The sequence below is a fragment of the Chiloscyllium plagiosum genome, chromosome 9 (genome assembly GCF_004010195.1).
Source record: "Chiloscyllium plagiosum isolate BGI_BamShark_2017 chromosome 9, ASM401019v2, whole genome shotgun sequence".
In the NCBI taxonomy this organism is placed as follows: Eukaryota; Metazoa; Chordata; class Chondrichthyes; order Orectolobiformes; family Hemiscylliidae; genus Chiloscyllium; species Chiloscyllium plagiosum.
This window is the reverse complement of record NC_057718.1, coordinates 79279527-79300908: the sequence shown is the minus strand read 5'-3', so window position 1 is coordinate 79300908 and position 21382 is coordinate 79279527. Positions and strand designations below refer to the sequence as shown.

The following is a 21382-nucleotide window of genomic DNA, read 5'->3' as shown; positions in this document are numbered from 1 at the left end:
ACTCAGTGGTATATTAGTTATGGGGAGGAAATGGAAATCAATCAGCCCATCTAAATTTCCCACCATGGATTTGGTATTCTGTGGCCAGATTGGAGTGGGAGTAGTAGTACACGGGTTTGCAGGAACAAAAATTTCCTTTTTTTTAATCCCCCAGCATTATACTGAAATGTAGTATTGATTTATAAAGTTTATATATACTATAAATTTACTCAAACTTATACAAGTAAATTTTTTTTTTGAAATATTAAGTTTTTTTTTTGAATGAAGAGAGATGGGAAGCAAAGTGTTCTTACTCTGAGGAGTAGAGAAATGAGATACACAGGATCAGGTACTAAATAAATGAATGTCATAATACAGGAAGACCATTTGTACACAAATGTTAGGGAGAAGATGGAGGGGGTAAAAAGACTTCCTTTTATGTAGCATCTTTTCATCTCCACTGGATAACTTTAACAGTTTATGGGCAATGATATAATTTTGAATTATTTTTTGTAATGTGTACAATTGACTTGCATTTTCTGTATCAAAACAACATTGTGGTGATCGGAACTTTTTTTGCGGCTGTTGGCTGAGGGTAACTATTGGTGAAGATGATGGGATAACTCTCCCACTCAAGAGTGATAGGATTGTTTACATGCACCTGAGTGAAAAGTTGGGGGGGGGCGGGGGGAAGAACCTCAATTTAACACCTCATCCAAAGGAAACTCTAATAGATGTACCATTGCTTCCCTGGTACTGTACTAGAGGTGTTGGCTATAGCCTTTTGTACTCCAGTGTAAGAGTTGGACCTCAACCTACAATGCTTTGCCTCAGGCAAAAGTTTTGCGAGCTGAACCCATGGCTGAGCCAAAATTTAGAAGGGGAATTGCAAACAGGTTAGGTAGACCTGTTACTGTAATGAAAAAAAAGTTAGCATAAGTGGAAAATACAATGTGAAAGTCAGAAATTGGAGGAGTTCTTTAGATCAGAAGGAATTAATTCATAGTTGTCTAGCTCAATGAAGAGTACATATCTGGTATAATGCCAGACATACCTAAAATGAGGTGGCAGTCTGGTGAAACTACAACATTGGACTATTTGCCTGTCCAACCACATTATCACCAAGTGATAGACACAGCTAAATGGTTCCACAGCCTACAGGTTGAATGAATTATTTCAGAGCTTCGATGTCACATCCAGTCAAATGAAGAAAAATTAACTCGCTGGAAAAGGTGGTTCCATAAATATCCCTGTCCTCGTTAAGGAGGGAGCCTAGCACATCTATGCAAAAGATAAAGCTGAAGCTGGATGTAAGTTTGCATGCTGAGCTAGAAGGTTTGTTTTCAGACATTTTGTCCCCATATTAGGTAACATTTTCAGTGAGCCTCTGAAGCACTGGTGGTGTAGCCCACTTTGTATATATTTGAGTTTCCTAGGGTAGGTGATGTCATTTCCTATTCTTTTTCTCAGCGGGTAGTAAATGGGATCCAAGTCCATGTTTATGGATAGAAGTCCGGTTGGAATGCTATGATTCTAGGAATTCTCGTGCTTGTCTCTGTTGGCTTGTTCTAGGATGGATGTGTTGTCCCAGTTGAAGTGGTGTTCTTCCTCATCCATAAGTAAGGATACTGAGAAAAACCATTCACTAAAGAGGAGGAAAACAACAAACAGGATAATTCCTAGAAACATGGCATTCCAACCAGATCTCTCTCAACAGACACATTTGACTTGGATCACATTTACCACCCCCTGAGAAAAAGAACAAGAAATGACATCACCAGATGAAATAATGTCACCACAGGAAATGACATCACCAACCCTAGGAAACTCAAACATAGAAAGCAGGCTACACCATCAGTGTTTCATTCAGAGGCTCACCGAATAAGTTACCTAGTGTGGTGACAAAACATCTGTAGACGAGCCTTCCAGCACAGCAAGCCAAACCTATATCCAGAACCTGAACCTGAGCTACAAGTCTTCTCAAAACCAAATAAAGCTGAAGCATTGGCCACAATTTTCAGCGGCTGATTTTTGACTCTGCCTCCTCCCAAAGGTCCTCAACCTAGATTTAAGTTTTCAGCCAATCTGATTCACTCTGTAGTATCAAGAAACTTCTGAAGGCATCTGGTACTGCAAAGGCTATGGTCCATGACAACATTCTAAAAATAATATTGAAGACTTGAGGCTCCAGAGCTTGCTGTGCCCCTAGTCAACCTGTTCAAGTGCAGCTACACTGCTGGCACCTACCCACTCCAGTATAACCTCTATACAAGAAGCAGGATGAATCCCACCTGACCAGTTACTGCCCCATCAATCTGTTCTCCAGTCTTCCTCCGTGATAGCCTGCCTGCTGAGGCTCAGCTTGATTCCACTAAAGCAACTTATCTCCTGACCTTAGTTCATTATGGTCTTGATTTTAAACATGTACAAAAGAGTTGAGTTCTATGAATTCCAGAGGTAAAGTGAGAGTGACTACTCATAATGTCGGAGTCTTAGGAAAACCCAAGTCACTGGGAATTGGTTTGGGGGTGGGGGGGGGGGGGCAGCGGTGGGTAGCTGGCACAAAGGAAGATTGGCAACAATAACTACAACAATGTTCTCAGCTCCTGGATACCGCAGTTTTTCTTCAGTAGTGTCATAGGTATAACAATCTTCAGGTTCATCAATGACCTTCTCTCCATCATAAGGTCAGAAGTGGGAATATTTGTGCAGTCTCTGAACAATGTTCAGCACATTGGTGACTCCTATGCTGAAATCGTCCATGTACAAATGCAGCAAGACCTAGATAATATCCAGGTTTGAGCTTTCACTTCTGGTTACCTGGCACAAATGCTTCTTGAGTGCCAGTCAACTATTATCTCCAATAAAAGAAGAAGGCTTTTGGCATGCAATGGCATTGCCATTTAAATCCCCTACTATCAACATCTTTGGGCATTACTATTAACCAGAAACTGGACTGACCATGTCAGTATTGTGGCTCCAAGAGAAGGTCAAAGGCTAGAAATCTTGCAGCAAGTGAATTCCCCATCTTGACTCACCAAAGCCTATCCAATATCTACAAGATGCAATTCATGAATGTGATGGAATACTCCCTATGTACTTGAGTGCAGCTCCAACAACACTAATTTGACACCTCCCAGGTTAAAGCAGCCCATTTGGCTAACACCACATCTGCACCCACCACCATTATTGTTCAGAAACAGTAGTGTACACAATCTAGAAGATGCACTCAGGTAGCACCTTACAAACCCAGAAAATACTACATCTACATCTAGAAGGATGAGGTTGGCATCACCACATGCTATTCTCCTCCCAGGTTGCTTGCATCATGATTTGGAAATACATCACTTTTTTCCTGCAGTGTTGCTGGATGAAAATCCATGAATACCCTCCCTAATTTAATTTAAACCCATCATTCGAGAAGGCAGATCAACACCATCATCAATGTCATCTAGGGATAGTCAACAAATGCTGTCCCATGATTCCTGAAGAAGGGCTTATGCCCGAAACGTCGATTCTCCTGTTCCCTGGATGCTGCCTGACCTGCTGCGCTGTTCCAGCAACACATTTTCAGCAAATGCTGTCCCAGCCAATGATGCCCAGAAATTAATAAGGCAGCAACACAAATGGGTTGTCAAGTGAGAAAATGGAATCAGTTGTACAGATATTTTTAATTTTGATATATCTGGATTAGGTGAGTCTTGAATGCAAATGTTCTGGCCCAATTCAATTAGAACACAGTTAACTAACAAATAATTCAGGTGGGAATTTGCTGCAGGTAATTTAAACTTTAGAGGTGACATTTGAATGGATATTTTAGAGAAGAAAAGCAATAATCATTCAAAAGTAACTTTTCTAATTGCAGCATTTTGGCTATGACAGTGTTTGAATGGCTAGTCCATGTTGTTGAGAGAAATTTCTAGATCAGAAGAGTGAGTTGCATGAAAGGACTGGGCAAATTGTCATTCTAACATAAATGATTTTTTGTAATAGCTGTTGGGGTTGGAATTGTTTGGGAAAACAGGTGATAAGATTTCAGAATAGCTGCGTGGGAGGCAATAAGCAGCTGTTGGGCAAGGCAGATTTTAACAGAAGGTATGCATGAGCTGTATGAGGAAGGGTGAAATAATGGTTGATTTTAAATAGTTCTAGTTTAGGAAGAAAATTGTGAAGTCAAACATGCAAGAAAGCATTCTGGAATAATCAGATTGGGTTATATTTGTGAAGAGAAACTAATGCTGACTGTTTATTTTTCCAGTATTTTCTCTTTTTGGGCCAGCTGAACTTTTTATGATTTTGGAATAGACAGTTGATGTATAATTCTGATTCGTAGGGAAAATATGTAGTTGGCTAAACAAAGCAAATATTTGAGCATCAAATTGCTAGGAAAATATAGAACTGGCAAATGTTTTTAAATGTAAGCAGAATGAAAATTGTACTAGATCATAAATATAGTTCTGTTTCGTGAAGATGTGAATGTCGATAACATATTTGAATGTAACAATTTTTATTTAATGATATACAAGTGGGAAGAAACACTACAGAGCACTGATGTTTGTCAGTCAAAAGACTAACATTGATTTGGTGCTGGATCCAATCCAGAAAGGGTAGCAATACCATAAGTGGAGATGGCTGGAGTTGACTTGAAAGGGCATAACATTGGGGTATTGGAGAATAGAAGATGCAAAATTCTTTCTTTCCCAGGGACTAGGAGACCTGGTAGCTAAGTATATTCAGACTGTAAGACCAAATAAATTTCTGAAATGCATTGTCTATGTCAAGACAATGGAAGAAAGATATGGATAAGAGTGAAACACATTGTACTCTGTAATGCAATTTTGTGAGTCATCTTATATGCTATTTCTCAACCTGTACATGAATGATGACAAAACAGCAATTCTATATGAAAAGGATGTGTTCTGGATGGGGAGGGGTGATGAAATTGTGAACGGTCACTGTGCCAGTATCAATACTGATCAATGTTTTATAAAACAAGATGGAGAGGGTGGCAGTAACTGCAGCAGAAAGGTTTATAGATTACCACTGCTAAAATAATAGGAATACTTTTAAAGGGAAGAGGTTAGAATCTATTTTGAGAACCTAGATTTTTTAAAAAAAATTTCTGAAATGTAGTTTGTGTCCAAATGTTTGTGTTAAAATCTACTTTTAAGGAATATGAAAAGCACATACAACAATAGACCACTATTGGCAGACATAGATGAGGAAAGGAATTTTGGGTTACAACCTGTAGATCCTGCATGGCATCAAGCTAATGTTTAGCTGCTGCCAAAAGTAAAATATAGGGTTGAAATAAGAGTGAAGAATAAATTAAAGTAAATAATTCAATCAGACCTGGTTTAGAACATTTTTATAGAACATTCACAGCGCAATACAGGCCCTTTGGCCCTTGATGTTGTGTGACCTGTGGAACCAATCTGAAGCCCATCTAACCTATGCGATTCCATTTTCATCCGTATGGTCATCCAATGACCATTTAAACGCCTTTTAAAGTTGATGAGTCTACTACTGTTGCAGGCAGGGTGTTTCATGTCCTTGCTACTCTGACATCTATCCTATATCACCTCAGTTTAAAGCTAGAGACCTTATGCTAGCCATCACCATCTGAAGAAAAAGACTTTCACTGACCACCCTATCTAACCCTCTGATTATCTTAGATGTCTCAATTAAGTCACCTCTCCACCTTCTTCTCGCTAATGAAAACAGCCTCCAGTCCCTCAGCCTTTTCTCATAAGACCTTCCCTCCATACCAGGCAACATCCTAGTAAATCTCCTCTGCACCCTTTCCAGTGCTTTCACATCCTCGGCTATAATGCAGCGACCAGAACTGTACACAATACTCCAAGTGTGGCCACACCAGAGTTTTTTTTTGTACAGCTGCAACATGACCTCGTGGCTCTGAAACTCAATCCCTCTACCAATAAAAACTAACAGTGTATGCCTTCTTAACAACCCTGTTAACTTGGGTGGTAACTTTCAGGTTATGTATCATTTTGCCTGCTGCCCCCGCCCCCCCAAAAAAAACCAAACAGCTAATCTTGGACAAGGTCAAAATAAGATCATTTGAAGAATTCAGTGCATGGTTTAAGGATTTTGGGGCTTTCTAGTTGTGGGGGAAAAAAAAATCTTGAAGCTAACAACTCTACCTTCATTATTCCAAATACCTTGAGAGATAAGTCAAGATTTCTGATTTTGAGACAGTCAAAAGTTTTTATTTTACAGAAACAAAAACAAATTGCTAGAAAAGCTCAGCAGGGGTCTGGTAGTATTTGTGGACCTGAAACATTAACTGATTCTCTTCAGTGGCCCTTCCTCAAACTTTTATTTTCTATTTGAAGAGGTAAATTTAAATGGATGCAATATTATTCCTGAAGTATTTTTAATGAAGTAGCTTAAACTGTAATCTTTTAATGTTTTCAGGTATCCAATTTGGAATTGAATATACTAATTTAGTTGAGCATCTGCATTCAGTTGTAGTCAAGATAGGAAAAAGCTGGATAAGATTCCCTTAACTGGGAGCATTGTGTTTCTGGACAAAATTGATCCTGCGATTTTGATGCTTTAAAAAGAGAAATGTGATGTGAGAGAGACATTGAATTTTTGCCTGCAAGGCCAGGAGAAGAAAGCATTTGAGTAAATGTGACTGCTTTTTGGCAACAAGTACAACCAAAATTGGGAGATAACAGTATTGGGCTGCTGAGGGGAGGAATTAAAATGTGGACAAAATCAATGATAAGGAAATAGAACGGACCAAGAGAATTAGCAACAACAAATATAAATGTATAGTTATGACTGAGAGATTACATTTTGGCATCTTTTTTTAGAATCTTATTTTCCCAGATCTGACCTTCATCTGGGTACTTTTGTTATTGATGAGAACCTGTTCTTATAGGCTGATACAACTTGTGTTGCTTCAATTTTTTTTTTGTCTTCCTCATGGAAACACATCCCTTCATCCAATTAGTCCATGCCAGCCATGTTCCCAAAATAAATTAGTTCCACCTGCATTTTAGCCAATTATTATCCCTCTACATCTTTCCTATTCATGTACTTTTTCTCCAAATGTCTTGCAAATATTTTAACTCAACCTGCATCGACCAGTCCCTCTGGAAGTTCATTCAGCACACACTAACCACTTTTTTTTTTAAATTTGAAAAGCCATTGCCCCTCCTGACATTTTTGTTTTTTAAAAAAAATGTTCCTGTCACCTTTTTTAAAAAAACATGTATGCCCCCTACTTTTCACCCCCCCCCCCCCCCACACCATCTCACCTTGGGGGGGAAAAGACTTTGATTATTTACCTTTTTGTGTGCCCCTCATGATTTTAAATCTCTAAGGTCACCTCTGGACCTTCTACACTCCAATGAAAAAGTCCTAGCCTAGTTTTATAACTCAAACCTTCAATTCCCAGCAATATCAATGCTAAATCTTTTCAGAACCCTCTCCAGTTTAATAATATCCAACTTAGTTTCACTTTTGGTTGCCAACTTTTGAACATTTTGGCTTGGAATCCTAAGGATTTATTTCTTCCTTACTTATTCATTTGTGGGATGTGGGTGTCACTACTGGCCAGTATTTATTGTCTGTCCCTAATTGCCTTTTGAGAAGGTGGTGGTGGCCTTCCTTTTTTTTTCAACTGCTGCAGTCCACCACCTGGTTTGGGTTGACCCACAATGCTGTTGGGGAGGGAATTCCAGGATTTTGACCCAGTGACAATGAAGGAACAGCGATTTTATATTTTCAAGTCAGGATGGTGAGTGGCTTGGAGGGGAATTTGAAGGTGATGGTGTACCCACATATCTACAGTCCTTGTCCTTCTAGATGGACGTAGTTGTGGGTTGGAAGTTGCTGTCTAAGGATCTTTGAAATTTCTGAAATGCATCTTGTAGACAATACACACTGCTGCTGCTACTGAGCATCAGTGGTACAGCGAGTGGATGGATGCCTGTGGATGTAGTGCCAATCAAGTGGGCTGCTTTGTCCTGGATGGTAGTAAGCTTCTTGAGTGTTGCACTTATCTAGGCAAGTGGGGAGTATTCCATTACACTCTTGACTTATGCCTTGTAGATGGTGGTCAAGCTTTGGTGAGTCAGGAGGTGTTACTTCTCATATTCCTAACCTCTAACCTGCTCTTGCGGCAACTGTGTTGAATCCAGTTGAGTTTCTGATCAATGATAACCCCCAGATGTTAACTATGGGTGTTCATGATGGTAACACCCATTGAATGTCACAGGGTAGTGGTTAGATAATCTCCTCTTGATGGTCATAGCCTGGCATTTTACTTGCCATTTGTCAGCCCAAGCCTGGATGTTGTCCAGATCTAATTGCGTTTGGACACAGACTGCTTCAGAATCCAGGGAGTTGTGAATGGTACAGTTGTACAATTATTGGTGAACATCTCCACATCTGACCTTTTTATGATGGAGGGATGAAGTTAAAGATAAACCTTTTTAGGACACTGCTGCTAAAATAACTATTTAGTGTTTTGCCAAACACTTTCATGCCTTTCGTTTTCAGTTTTAGAAAATATGTATAGAGGTGGAGAGATGTTTCTTTGTACAGTCAAGAATTATCCAGTTGAATAACAGTCTCTACACCCTGCTTTAGTGTGGTAAAACAGTACAGTAAAGGATTGGGCATATACAGTTGAAAACTCTTTGCCAAGAACACTAAAGATTGCTGATCCCTTCACTGGACCTATTGAATGTGCTCTGTATATTGTTGTTTTTGATTGTCCAGGAAAAGATTATCAAAGATTTTTGAATATGCAACAGCACCAAATACATAGTAAAGCAACAAACTGGAGATATATTAAGTAAAAGGCAAAAACCAGGGAAAAGTATCAAGATGACAATCAACCTTTTCCCATGTCTTACATACTTGAAGTTAATAAAAATTGCTAACTATACAATATGTGCACGAATGAAATTCTTGGCTTAGTTTTAATCCATTTTAATTTTGCTCACTTTTTTTTGTTACAATTGACAGAAATCATAATCTGATTACATTCCATGATCTAGACTGGAGTTCAATTATACCATTCCTCTGAAGTTTGCACTCCAGTGCAATTTTAGTTTTACATTGCTTGTTAAATAGATTGAACTAACTTCCTATTATGCATAGGTTGGGGAGACTGACTGAGTTCTTTTATTCTCCCTGGCTTTCTATCTTTTTTAATAGTGGTTTATTGTCATTTGGTCTTTTTTAAAACTATTGTTTGTGCAGTCAGTTTTGAAAACTGGAGAGGCAGTGGTGTAATGGTAGTTATCACTAGAACTGGTGAAATTTTTGAATTCAGTATAAATCTGGATTTAGGCTAGCCTTATAGTGACCATGTATCTACTGTTGTCATAAAAACACACGTTTCACTGGTATTTTTTTTTCAGGAAGAAAATCTGCTATTCTTCTGGTCTGCATGCAATTCCAGACTCTTAGCAATATAGTTGACTCCAAATTGCCTTGTGGGCAATTTTTAGGCCAGGCTGGTTTAGCCTAGCCTAGCTAGTGACCCCCACATTCCATGAATAAGTGGTTGAAATTTTTTCTCCAAAGAATTATTTATTCACTTGTTTGAATCTATCTTAGTCTTCAACTTCATTTGCTCAACAGTGATTTTAGGAAAGAAGAGTTTTACAGCTATAAATAATCAAATCAAATTATAGATATTAATTCACATGGTGTCAGAGTCCAGTTTCATTCACTTGGAAAGTAAAAGTTCAGGTCTTTTCCAGCTGGCTGTGAATACCTTTAAAATTGACATAGCAATACAATGTTTGTAAAGAAGGAACTGGTCAGCTTTTGCAGATGAACAGACAATCCAGATGCTCTCTGAAATTGGGTTTCATTGAGTCTTAAGTTCAACAGACTTGGCTACAAATGTGAAGTTCTGATTTCTATTGATGCAGTTGTAGGCAGGCTATATGTTTTAGGTGTTTAGAAATGTGCAATTAAAGTTCTCCAAAAACCAGGTCATGGTTAAGCAGATTAAAAAAAATTATTTCATCCATGGTGAAAATCTGGTATTCAGTTTAGGTAGTGTAGACAGTTGGTGTCTCTGCCAGCATAATGATTGATTTAGGTCTCTATTTCCAAGATTAGATGTTTCTGCTTTTTATCCTTCTGTTCATGTAATGTGACCACACAGTGATAGGTGTGACATTCTAAGGGGTGGATGGTTTAGGATTGTTTTGGAAATCTACAGTTACTAGAACTGTATCCAACTTGCAAGTCGTGAGATCTCTACCAGTGAAGTCCATTTTTAAAAAAAATATATTTAAGTAGCTTTTGGAAACCAATTTATGACTTATTTTGTGGCTGTGACTTTGTTTAAACCATGCTTGTGTTCTGTCCTTTCCCAGTCCACTTCTTGCACTGAAAGTTGATTTTATGCATTTGAGTTTGTAAAGCTTCTTTTAACTGACTTGAAATAATGATTCAATCTTACCACTTTTTGTGCATTTCATTTAAAAAGCCATTTTGAAGTTCTGTACCACAGGAGACATGACCTTGAGACCACCCTATGGCTGATGTTAGGTCACTTCTTCAATTTGATAGGAGCAAAACTGTTTGAAAAATTAAGATTCCCTCTCTGTCCCACTCTTAACTATTTTGAGGTACTACAATAGAACATAGAACAGTACTGCACAAGAACAAGCCCTTTGTCGCTCGTATCTGCGCCAACCATGATGCTATTCTAAACTAATTCCATCTGTCTGCACGTGGTCCAAATACCAAGTGTGTTACGTAGAAACTCTATAGAAACAACTAACAAATTCATGTTTTTCTGTTCAGGATCAAGGGAATTTTTGTTCTGTCAAAATTCAACTTGCAGTCTAATTTTTGAAAGGAATCAATTCTAATCTCTTTTACCAGTTGATGACTGATTTGTATCAAATGACTTGTATGTTACAGATTTTCTTTATGAACTCTGGACATTTTGGACATATTGGAGGCTTTGTAAGCAATGGGTATTGTAGCTGCCTTGAAATCGCAGTTTATCTGCCACCTTCTCATATGTTACATCTTTGTGGTGACTGGACTCATCATCAACTTCCTTCAGTTCTGCACCCTGATAATATGGCCGATCAATAAGCAACTCTACAGGCGAATTAATTGCAGATTGGCGTACTGTATTGCCAGCCGTAAGGAAGCCTTTTATTCAAATTTTATTCTGTCTTTATAGTATTGGATAATTGTTTGAATTGCAATGTTATGAAGTGCAGTTTTTTTTATGATAGATTAATATAGTTTGGATTTATGTGAATTCAATTTTTGAAATGCGTGTTCTCTATTCAACACCAATGAGCACAATAGTGACCGTCTGATATTTTGCTTGTTGACCAGCTGTGGAAAGTGTCGTATTAGAAATTAATATTATTTATGTTTTGGAAACCTAAGCATTTTAGACATTGAATTTAATTTCTGTCTTGATCAGTATATTTAATTTAGCCATGAGATAGCCATGTTCTCCTGTGGAACCATGAGAAAGGTTTGCTATCATAGGAGTAATGTTGCAGTTTTTAAACAGAATTTTTTTTTTCCAGAGTCCAATAAATTGAAATAAATGTGCTACTGTCATTTCCCTCCCCTCTTGAATCCTGCCCTACGAGCTGCTTTTTTTAAACCTGATCTGAAGGCACCAGTCCTAGTGGTCACTCATTGTGAGCTCAGCAGTGAAATCTTTTGATCATTTTTGGTACTGGGAATAGCTTTTAATCATGGGCTGTAATGTCATTTGGTCCTATTCCTTCTATTTTTCTCATTTGATGCAATTATCAAAATGATGCATAACACGGGACAGAATTTCATTTTGGTGAGCTCTTTTGGAGTTGCGACATTTGTTGGTGTTGGGAATTTGCGCCTGTGACTGGGATGTGACCGTGTGAGTTTTTATTCATTCATGGAATGTGGGCATCATTGCCTCGGCCAGCATTTAGCGCTTAACCATATTGCTGTAGACCTGACCAGGTAAGGACAGCAGTTTCCTTCCCTGCAGAACATTAGTGGCCCAGGTGGGTTTTTTCCCCCACTATTGACAATTTTGTTTCATGGTCATTGAATTCAAATTCCATTTCAGAATTTGAACCTGGGTCTCAGAATATAACCTGCATTAATAAGGGACAATACCAATAAACCATTTCCCCTTGAATTTTGAACTGGGAATCAGATTGCTAGTCTAGTGATGTGATTACTGTCTCTTCTGGATGAGTGGTGAGTTAGTGGGAAAACTTAAGAAATGGCAAAACTATTCAAAGATTGTGCCTTCTCACTTATTCAAAGGACATGTTACTTTGAGTGCTGTAATTTTTTTTCTAGTGAGGTATTTCTTTTTGCTACAGACAAGTCATACAAGTTGTTGTGGTTCTGTTCGCCGAGCTGGAAGTTTTTGTTGCAAACGTTTCGTCCCCTGGCCAGGCGACATCATCAATGCTTGGGAGCCTCCTGCGAAGCGCTTCTTTGATGTTTCCTCCGGTGTTTATAGTGGTCTGTCCCTGCCGCTTCCGGTTGTCAGTTTCAGCTGTCCGCTGTAGTGGTTGGTATATTGGGTCCAGGTCGATGTGTTTGTTGATGGAGTTTGTGGATGAATGCCATGCCTCTAGGAATTCCCTGGCTGTTCTCTGTCTGGCTTGCCCTATGATAGTAGTGTTGTCCCAGTCGAATTCATGTTGCTTGTTGTCTGCGTGTGTGTCATAGGGCAAGCCAGACAGAGAACAGCCAGGGAATTCCTAGAGGCATGGCATTCATCCACAAACTCCATCAACAAACACATCGACCTGGACCCAATATACCAACCACTACAGCGGACAGCTGAAACTGACAACCGGAAGCGGCAGGGACAGACCACTATAAACACCGGAGGAAACATCAAAGAAGCGCTTCGCAGGAGGCTCCCAAGCACTGATGTCGCCTAGCCAGGGGATGAAACGTTTGCAACAAAAACTTCCAGCTCGGCGAACAGAACCACAACAACGAGCACCCAAGCTACAAATCTTCGCACAAACTTTGAAGTCATACAAGTTGCTAAGTTATTCTGGTCTAGATGTTTTATTTAAAAAATGGGATATGTATATGTGATAGCCTCTTAATACTTATCACTACAAAAGATAGTGAAAAGTTGCCTACAGAGTAATTACATGCTGTCTTGTGGAATATTGCAGTCATATTCTGAATTCCTGAAGAAGGGTATTTAAACTTGAATTAAGGTAGGCTCCTGAGTCAGGAATATATAGGCAAGCTATTGAGGTCTCACGGACAGTTTTGACAGCTGTAGAGTAAGGCAACCATTTATGAAATCAAGAAGCTGTGGTTGGAATAAAAATAAAATTAACTTTGCATTTTTAAAAAAAATTCAAGTAAATAAAACTGGTGCTGGATTAAATATGGTGACTTGCGCACATTTTCATAAATACATGTAACAAATTACTATAGATTTAGAAGTAGTATGGTTAGAAAGACCTTTTTTCCGAATAGGGTAATGGTGAGAGGGAGCCAAGGATTTGGGTGGAGGCATTTTTACAGCACAGAAGAAAAACACTTGGCACACTTGAGTCTGTTGCCATCCCTCTATACAAACAATATATCTTTAATACTAAAGACAGAAGGATAAAGCAACTGCACCACTTCTTTTTGCATTTTACACCATAGAAGTTTTTGTGCTTCTCCAAACAAGATTCCCAGTTTTTGAGTAGCTAATGCCACTGATTTGTGGCAACGAGCCGGCTTTGAGAATTAATCTGATCCCAATTTGGAGGTGAAGCTAATTGTATCACTTGGTTCCTCTAACTTTTTTTAAATTTTAGTTTCACTGTAATACAAATATATAATGTAGTCAGCTAGCAAAACACAAACATTTTAAAGCAACCGGTCAAATGTGCAATACTACACTCAATCTCTACTTCTGGTCTATAATTGCTGCACACACAATGGTTCTTTTTACCATCACTTCCTCCTTTTTATTATGACTATCTTGATCCAGAATATGCCAATTAATAGGTAATGTCAGTATGAAGACGTTTTTTTAAAAAAAACTAAGTGGCAATCCTAGACTTGCATTCTAAGAATAGAACAGCATTTTATTGTCATGTGTATCTTTACAAAGAAAAATTTGGTAAGTCGCTGTATCATGGGCAACTATATTAATCACAGAAGTCCTAGGTAAAAAAGAAAAAGGTGAAAATTAAGATGAAGTTCATCTCCGATCAATTTCAGTTTGGGGAAAATTTGACTAAGTGATCGCTGGAATACTGGGAAGCAGCTGCCAAAGATTACAGAGCAGAGGCCGTCGCAACAGGACACCAAAACTCCCAAGGTGGAATACAAGACACTTAGACTGGATGAGATTGCCACACTGGGCCAGCAAGTCCCAGCAACTCTTGAACATTTTTGAAGTAGTTTGAATTATTACGTTGTATTATTTAGCACTTAAGGTATAGGAGTGGCCTGTTTGTTTTAGCAGCATGAGTCTGGTTTTTGCTTCATGCAAGCAAACCTCTTTCCATTGATTTTTAATCTAAGTATGCCAAACTACTTTTTTTTTAAAATTGTTCCTTCCTCCAGTATGTTTGCCAGGCTTTCCTCTTCCATTGCATCCATGCTAAATACTACTTTTGTGACAGTGTTTCACATTCCACTTTGTGGGTAAAGCAGTTTCTTCTCAACTGCCAGTTGGATTTATTAATAAATTTCTAAAATTGGCTGTTTAATTCTTTTCTACAGACATTATACTAGTGTATATTTGGTGTTGATCCTCCAGAATTCCCTACATTTTGAGGTTGCTGTTTCAATCCACAAGAACCAAAGGTTTTAAATGGACTGAGTTTAAAAAATGGGTTAGTTTGCCCCAACCCCAAACGTCAGGCAATGCTTAAAATCTGCCATTTAATAGATGGGATACAGTACTTCACAAACCATAATATGATTTGGATAATGTTGAGTTTTATTGAATGGAAACAATATTTGAAGAATGATTAAAAGTTTTGAAGATTAAGCATAACAAAGGAAACTAATGGATGTGATTCTTAGTCTTATTTTCAGAAGGTATTCAGAAAGTTACTGTCCAAAGTGGAAACTGACATCAGAAAATATGCCCCAAAATGAAATCAGGTGCACAAAGATTGTTGCAAGCCCAAATATAGTGATGCAATGTGATAACAGACCAGACAGCCATATTTACTTTGTAATCTGGACTAGAGACCGAATTTTTGTTTTTTGTTTTTTTGTTTTTATTCTAATTTTATTCCTTTTGATCTGTAATGCTGGTCTTTTTTATTTTCTTTCCCTAAGAATCTGTAGGTAAGATGGTGCCATAAGTGGTGAGTTATTAACTTTTAACTGTCTTCATTTAAGTACATGTGACCATAAAGCTGTCTCACAAGTTTCTTGCATGAGATGAGGGCTCATGGAATTGGTAGTGTTTTGCAAATGGGTAAAGGACAAAGCCAGCATATGGAACTAGAAGCTGGAAGTGGGTACATTTACAGCATATAAAAGGCAGTTGGATGGGTATATGAATAGGAAGGGTTTAGAGGGATATCAGTCAATTGCTAGCATATGCACTAAGTCAGATTTGGAATGTTTGGTTGAGAGTCATAGATGTATAGCGCAGAAACAGACCCTTTGGTCCAACTCATCCATGCCGACCAGATATCCTAACCTAATCTAGTCCCATTTGCCAGCACTTCACCCATATCCCTCAAAATCCTTCCTATTCACATACAATTACAACATTCAAAAAGGCATTTGGATGGGTATCAGCTTCCTCCACTTCCTCTGTCAGTTCATTCCATACACGCACCACCCTCTGCTTGAAAAAGTTGCCCCTTTAGATCCCTTTTTAAATCTTTTCTCTCTCACCCTAAAACTCTGCCCTCTAGTTCTGGACTCTCCCACCTCCAGGAAAAGACCTTTTATATTTCCCTATCCATGCCCCTCATGATTCTATAAATCTGAGGTCACCCCTAAGCCTCTGACACTCCAGGGAAAATAGCCTATTCAGCCTCTCCCTCTAGCTCAAATCCTCCAACCTTGACAACATCATCCTTGTAAATCTTTTCTGAACCCTTTCAAGTTTCACAACATCCTTCCGATAAGCGAGAGACCAGAATTTCACACAATATGCCAAAAGTGGCCTAAACAATGTCCTGTACAGCTGCAACATGACCTTCCAACTCCATACTTGATGCTCTGACCAATAAAGGAAAGCATACCAAATGCTGCCTTCACTATCCTATCTACCTGTGACTCCACTTTCAAAGAACTATGAACATGCAGTCCAAGGTCTTATTGTTCAGAGGTGTTTTTAAATGTTGTATGAATTGGACTTTCTAACTCTTAAACTGGTTGATTTGGAATATTGGGCTGTCACTAGTGGAGTGCCACTAGGGTCGGTGCTTAGCCCAGAGGCATTTCTCATCTTTCTCATTCATTTCAATGAATTGTTGTAGCATGTACCCAATAGTGGAGCCAGTGTACTTCAGCAGGAGCAGTGAAGAGGAGTAAATGGGAGTTGATGAAATTTAAACTGTCATCAGGATGTTGGCCTCCATAATGATTAGCTTGCCCAAACTTCAGAGGTAACAAAAGGAAAAGGTGAGTGTTTTAGTGGCAGATAAGCTGAGGTAGATCTGCCTGATACGGTGATTGGAGTGTTGGAAACTGAATTTTAGGGTTACAAGGCTGTGACAAAGTAGAGCACAGTAGAAATGATGGTTCAAGCATGGACAGTGCTTTCTTGGTGACTGAGCTGAGATTTTAGTGTGCCAAAAGACTGGGAGTAAACAGTTTTTGAAAACCAGTGATTCTATAGAATTTAAGTTGTACCACTGGGTACATACTACGAAGATGCATGCTTAAAGTACAGCCAACATCTTTGAGGATAGGATTTTCAAGCATTTACAGATCAGGGGAAAGGCCATTGGCATAGGCCTACCTGGAATATTGTGATCAGAAGTGACAGTATTGAGTGTATATACTTATTGCTATTCAAAGTTCTGGGGAATGATTTGAGCAATGGACAGTATTTGTAGCCAAGTTAGTGAAAACGAACAAATTCGAGTGGTGATGTTTGTCTAAGATTATACCACTGAACTGCTTGGAAATAGTTTTGAACTTCTGCCATTACCAGTAAACTCTAGTATCCAGGTTTCCATGCCTCTAAATGTTCTTGTGTACTCAATGTTTTTTCAACCTTTTTGAAAATTGTGCATGAGTGTTGGGGGATAGTTGATAGATATAAATCAATTCTATAAAATTTTAATTCCTGTAAGCATCATCAGATCAAGTAGTCCTGTTAAATTTTTTGACTCATTGATATTTTTAATAATTTGTCAGCTTGACATTATGAAATTGGATTCTTTGTCACAAATTTCTGAAGTGTAATTGAGTTATCCTTTTGACTAAATGAACACTAGCATAAATCTTTTTGGGGTAATTTTCAGATTCAGTCACTACAAGCTCCTTTCACTAGGAAGTTTTAATTACTTGACCTGTAAGAGGGGATGGGTCATGCTTGAAGTTGACTTTCTGTATGTGTTGTACTAATAAAGCACAATAGATGGCAGGTGCATTTTTGGCTTCTAAATATTTACTTTTATGAATTTTCTAGGACACTCCTCCAATGGTTCCTTATACCAATTGTATGGGAGCCTTCATAAGTGCAAAGGGGAGCTTAAAATCACGAAAGCAAAGTATGGAAAAAGCATTGATAGGGTAGAATAAAAGAAATGACCAAAGTTTACTTTAAATACACAAGGGCAAGAGGTTAACGAAGGAAAATGTAGGGACTATGGAGGTCATCTGTGTGTGGACCTGGAAGATGTGAGCACAATACTTGATGAATATTTCGAATCAGTCTTTACAATGGAAAATGATGATGTAGTTATAGACAACAGGGTGGAGAACCGTGAAATATTCATTATGTAGAAAATATGCGGTAACATGTTTAGCAGTCTTTTAAAAGTGAATTTATCTGCAGGTCCAGATGAGATGTATGCCAGCTCTTGAGAGAGGCAAGGGAGAAGATATCTGGGTCCTGGCAGTATCTTCAAATGCTCTTAGTGGCAAGTAATGCGCCAGACTACTGGAGGACTGCTAACATTCTGTTATTTAAAACCAAAGGTATGTAAGGATGGAGCAGGAAATCACTATTCAGTCAGTGTAACCTTTGGTGGACAAGTTGAGAGAATTCAGAGAGACCAAATGTATTTCTCCTTGGAGAGAGTGATTGATAAATCTGGGATAGTAGGCATGGATTTGTTAAAGGGAGGTTGTTTGACTATCTTGTTGAAAAACAGTATTCAGGCAAGGTAATGTATTTGATTTGTGGTCTCCATGGACTTCAACAAAGCTTTTAATATGGTAGACTGATCAAGGAGAAAAAAAAACATTGGATCCAAGGCAAAAAGTGGCACATTTCATCTAAAATTTGCTGGAAGGTAGGAAATGGAAAGTAATCATAGAATGCTTGTTTTTGTGACTGGAAGTCTGTTTCGATTGGGGTGCTGTAGGATTTAGTTCTGGGGCCCCTAGCTGTTTCGACGTGTACATTAATATTTTATCTTAAATGTCACAGGTATGATCAAGGAGTTTGTGAAAGATCTACAAATTTGTTGGGTGGTAGATAATGAGGATAGCTGTAAAATGCATGGGGTTATCAATGGACTGATCAGCTAGGCTGGGGAATGGCAAATAGAATTCAACCTGGAAAAGTGTGAGAAAATGCACTTGGGTAAGTCTGACATGGCAAGGGATTATATGGTTAAGTGGCAGTCTTAATTGCCACATCGAAGGGGGACCTTTTTTAGAGTGCATCCAGTGATCCCAGAAGGTCGAAAAGTAGGTAGATAAAGTGGTTTAGAAAGCATATGCAATACTTTCATTTAGTAAACTCTGCATAGAGTACAAGAATAAGGTGGTTACGCTGGAACTTAGATAAAGTGCTGGTTAGGCCACTGTTGGAGAAATGCATGCAGTTCTGTTTACTAAATCACAGGAAATATGTGATCGCACTAGCGAAGGCACAGAGGAGATTTATCAGGATACTACCTATGCTGAAGGGTCTGAATATTGAGGATAGGTTGAAGATGATTTTCCTTGAGCAGTGAAAGTTAAGGGATGTAAAAAGTTGTTTAAAATGAGGGACTTTTTGAGGCACTTCTCATTTGAGTGGAGTCAACAAGCAGGTAGCATAAACACCCAAGTAAGAGGCAGAAGGCTAAGAAAAGTGTTTTTGTTTCTGGGTGAAAAGAATTCATCCAGAGGGTGGTGAATGTTTCAATCACTGCATGACAAGATGGTTGAGCCCAGAAAGTCTACCTTAACATTTAACTAGTAATTAGATATTCACTTGCATTGCAACTGCCTCCAGAGTTATGGGCCAAGAGTTGAAAAATGAGATTTGTGTAGTCAGATCTATATTAACTAGCACTGACACACAATGGCCATATGACTTATTTTGTGCTGTAAGCATATGTTCCAAATAAACTTGCTGTGACAATAGTGTCCATGCAGTCTACTCTTTGGTCTAATTTGTGGCATTCTCTTCCAACACTTCATTCAGTCTTAACACCTTTTTAAGATATGCCTTTTAAAACCCCCTGTTTGATCAAGCTTTTGGCCTGTTACTGTGTTATGTGGAATAGTCAGGTTTTGCCTTTATTTGTTCTTCTGAAGCACTATTTGAATGTTTTGTGTTTAAACCTGTATCACTAGAGGGTTGCTGTGATGATAGTTGAAGTAAATTGCATCTGATATATTTGAACAAGCAGAAGCTGAGCATCTGGATGGTTGTATGAATAGGACGGGTTTAGAAGGAAATGGGCTAAGTGCTGGCAAATGGGATTAGGTTAGGTTAGGATATCTGGTTGGTATGGATGAGTTGGACCAGAGGGTCTGTTTCCATGCTGTACATCTAACTCTGACTAACGTAAGTGAATCTTTTTGAGGATATCGCGAGCATTGATGGATACTGTTTTCTGGTCTCCCAAAAGGCTTTTCAAAAAGTTTGATGTACAGCATTTACTGAGATCAGGAGGTTTGTTTGTCACAAGCACGTAAGAATAAAGGTGAGTATTGAAGTGAAGATTAGTCTCTGCTGTGATTCTGTAGAATGGTGTTCTGGGTGGTTCTATTATCCTTTCATAACAGTTCCTTTTTAATATTAGAAATATTTATTGGCTTATTTTAAACTTAGCAAAGGAGCATAGTATAGTACATAATTTTAATGCAAATTGGCAGTTCAATGTTCTAATCATAATGGTGTTTTAACAATGCTGCTGAGTCAGAATTCATGAATAATTGTGGAGGCACAATGGATTTTAAATGAGTCGGCTTGCAGACTAACTTCATAAATATGAAAATGCTGCTCATTTTGTCTGACCATGTGAAGTTTTACAAAGCTTGGTTCTTGATGATTGGCTTTCTGCAATAATCTTTTTTTTTAAATTGTTTGTTTTTCTTGCCATACATGGATGGTGGAATGCTTGTGACAGTTTGCCAAAAATAATTGGTTGTGAATCAAACATTTCACTGAGTTTGTTCTGGGTATCATGTTTTTTTTTATTTGCCCATTCAGCCATTTCAGTGACAAATTGTATTCCTCCTTGTATTTGAACACTCAGCCTCACTGATCACATTGAAGATATTTTTATTCCTTTTTAGGGCTTTGTGCTCTGGCATATAATTAGCTTGTGGAATAAACAATAGTGCATCCTAAAAGAACAGTGAGTGGAAGCTAGGGTGGGAATCCATTCTCTCTGCACAATCCCCTCCAGTTGGCTGTGGTAGAAAATTAGTGGACTGTCATCCAATTCACTCTGGAATGTGCTTTTGCAAAGTAGGATTGAATAAAAGATGCAATGATTTTTTTGTTGTTGTTGATCAAATCTGAGCCTCCTATGTAATATAGGACTATGTACCTTCCAGGTGCGTGCATACTGAGACAAACATTCATTGTGCTGAACAACTATTTAAAGTTTAAAAACAAATCAGCTTTTTACTTTACTGACTCTCAAATCAATGTTAAACCTACTTTGTTACGAATTTAGGGTTGGGGAGAGGGTAAGACGTTGGTTCCTGATGATTGGCGTTCCTGCAGTAATCTGTTTGTTTTTAAACTGTTTTTCTTGCCATACATGAACTAAATCTTTGCTGTAAGATTAAAACGAGGCTGTGTGTGAGATGATATGGAATGGTAGGGTTGTCCAGAAACATTAGTGGCCTTTGTTCAAGGCCTGGAGAAGTCTCTTTTTTTTTTTGCCCCATGATGATAGGGGTGGAGAGATTCAGGAGATCCCAACTAAGAGGTGTTCAAGAATCTGCAAAGGTCCATTGTTCCAAGAACATGTATTCAATCTAGTCTTTAAATCGCAAAACTTACCTACTGCACCAC

The 21382-nt window shown here is 38.4% G+C and overlaps 1 protein-coding gene across 11 annotated transcripts in view; it reads left to right on the top strand.

Annotated features, from left to right (window-relative positions):
- The window catches only part of agpat4 (1-acylglycerol-3-phosphate O-acyltransferase 4 (lysophosphatidic acid acyltransferase, delta)), a 192526-nt gene that overhangs the window by 82663 nt on the left and 88481 nt on the right, over window positions 1-21382 (top strand). For 10 of the 11 annotated variants that reach the window (XR_006312574.1, XM_043696316.1, XM_043696318.1 and 7 more), the window contains exon 2: window positions 10909-11138. Coding sequence is in view for 10 of the 11 variants with exons in the window: in XM_043696316.1 (XP_043552251.1) it covers window positions 10961-11138 (178 nt within the window). In the remaining variant the exon portion in view is untranslated. Of the gene's footprint in view, window positions 1-10908; window positions 11139-18026; window positions 18112-21382 lie in introns of those variants that run through there. The other variant, XM_043696313.1, reaches the window with a different exon arrangement.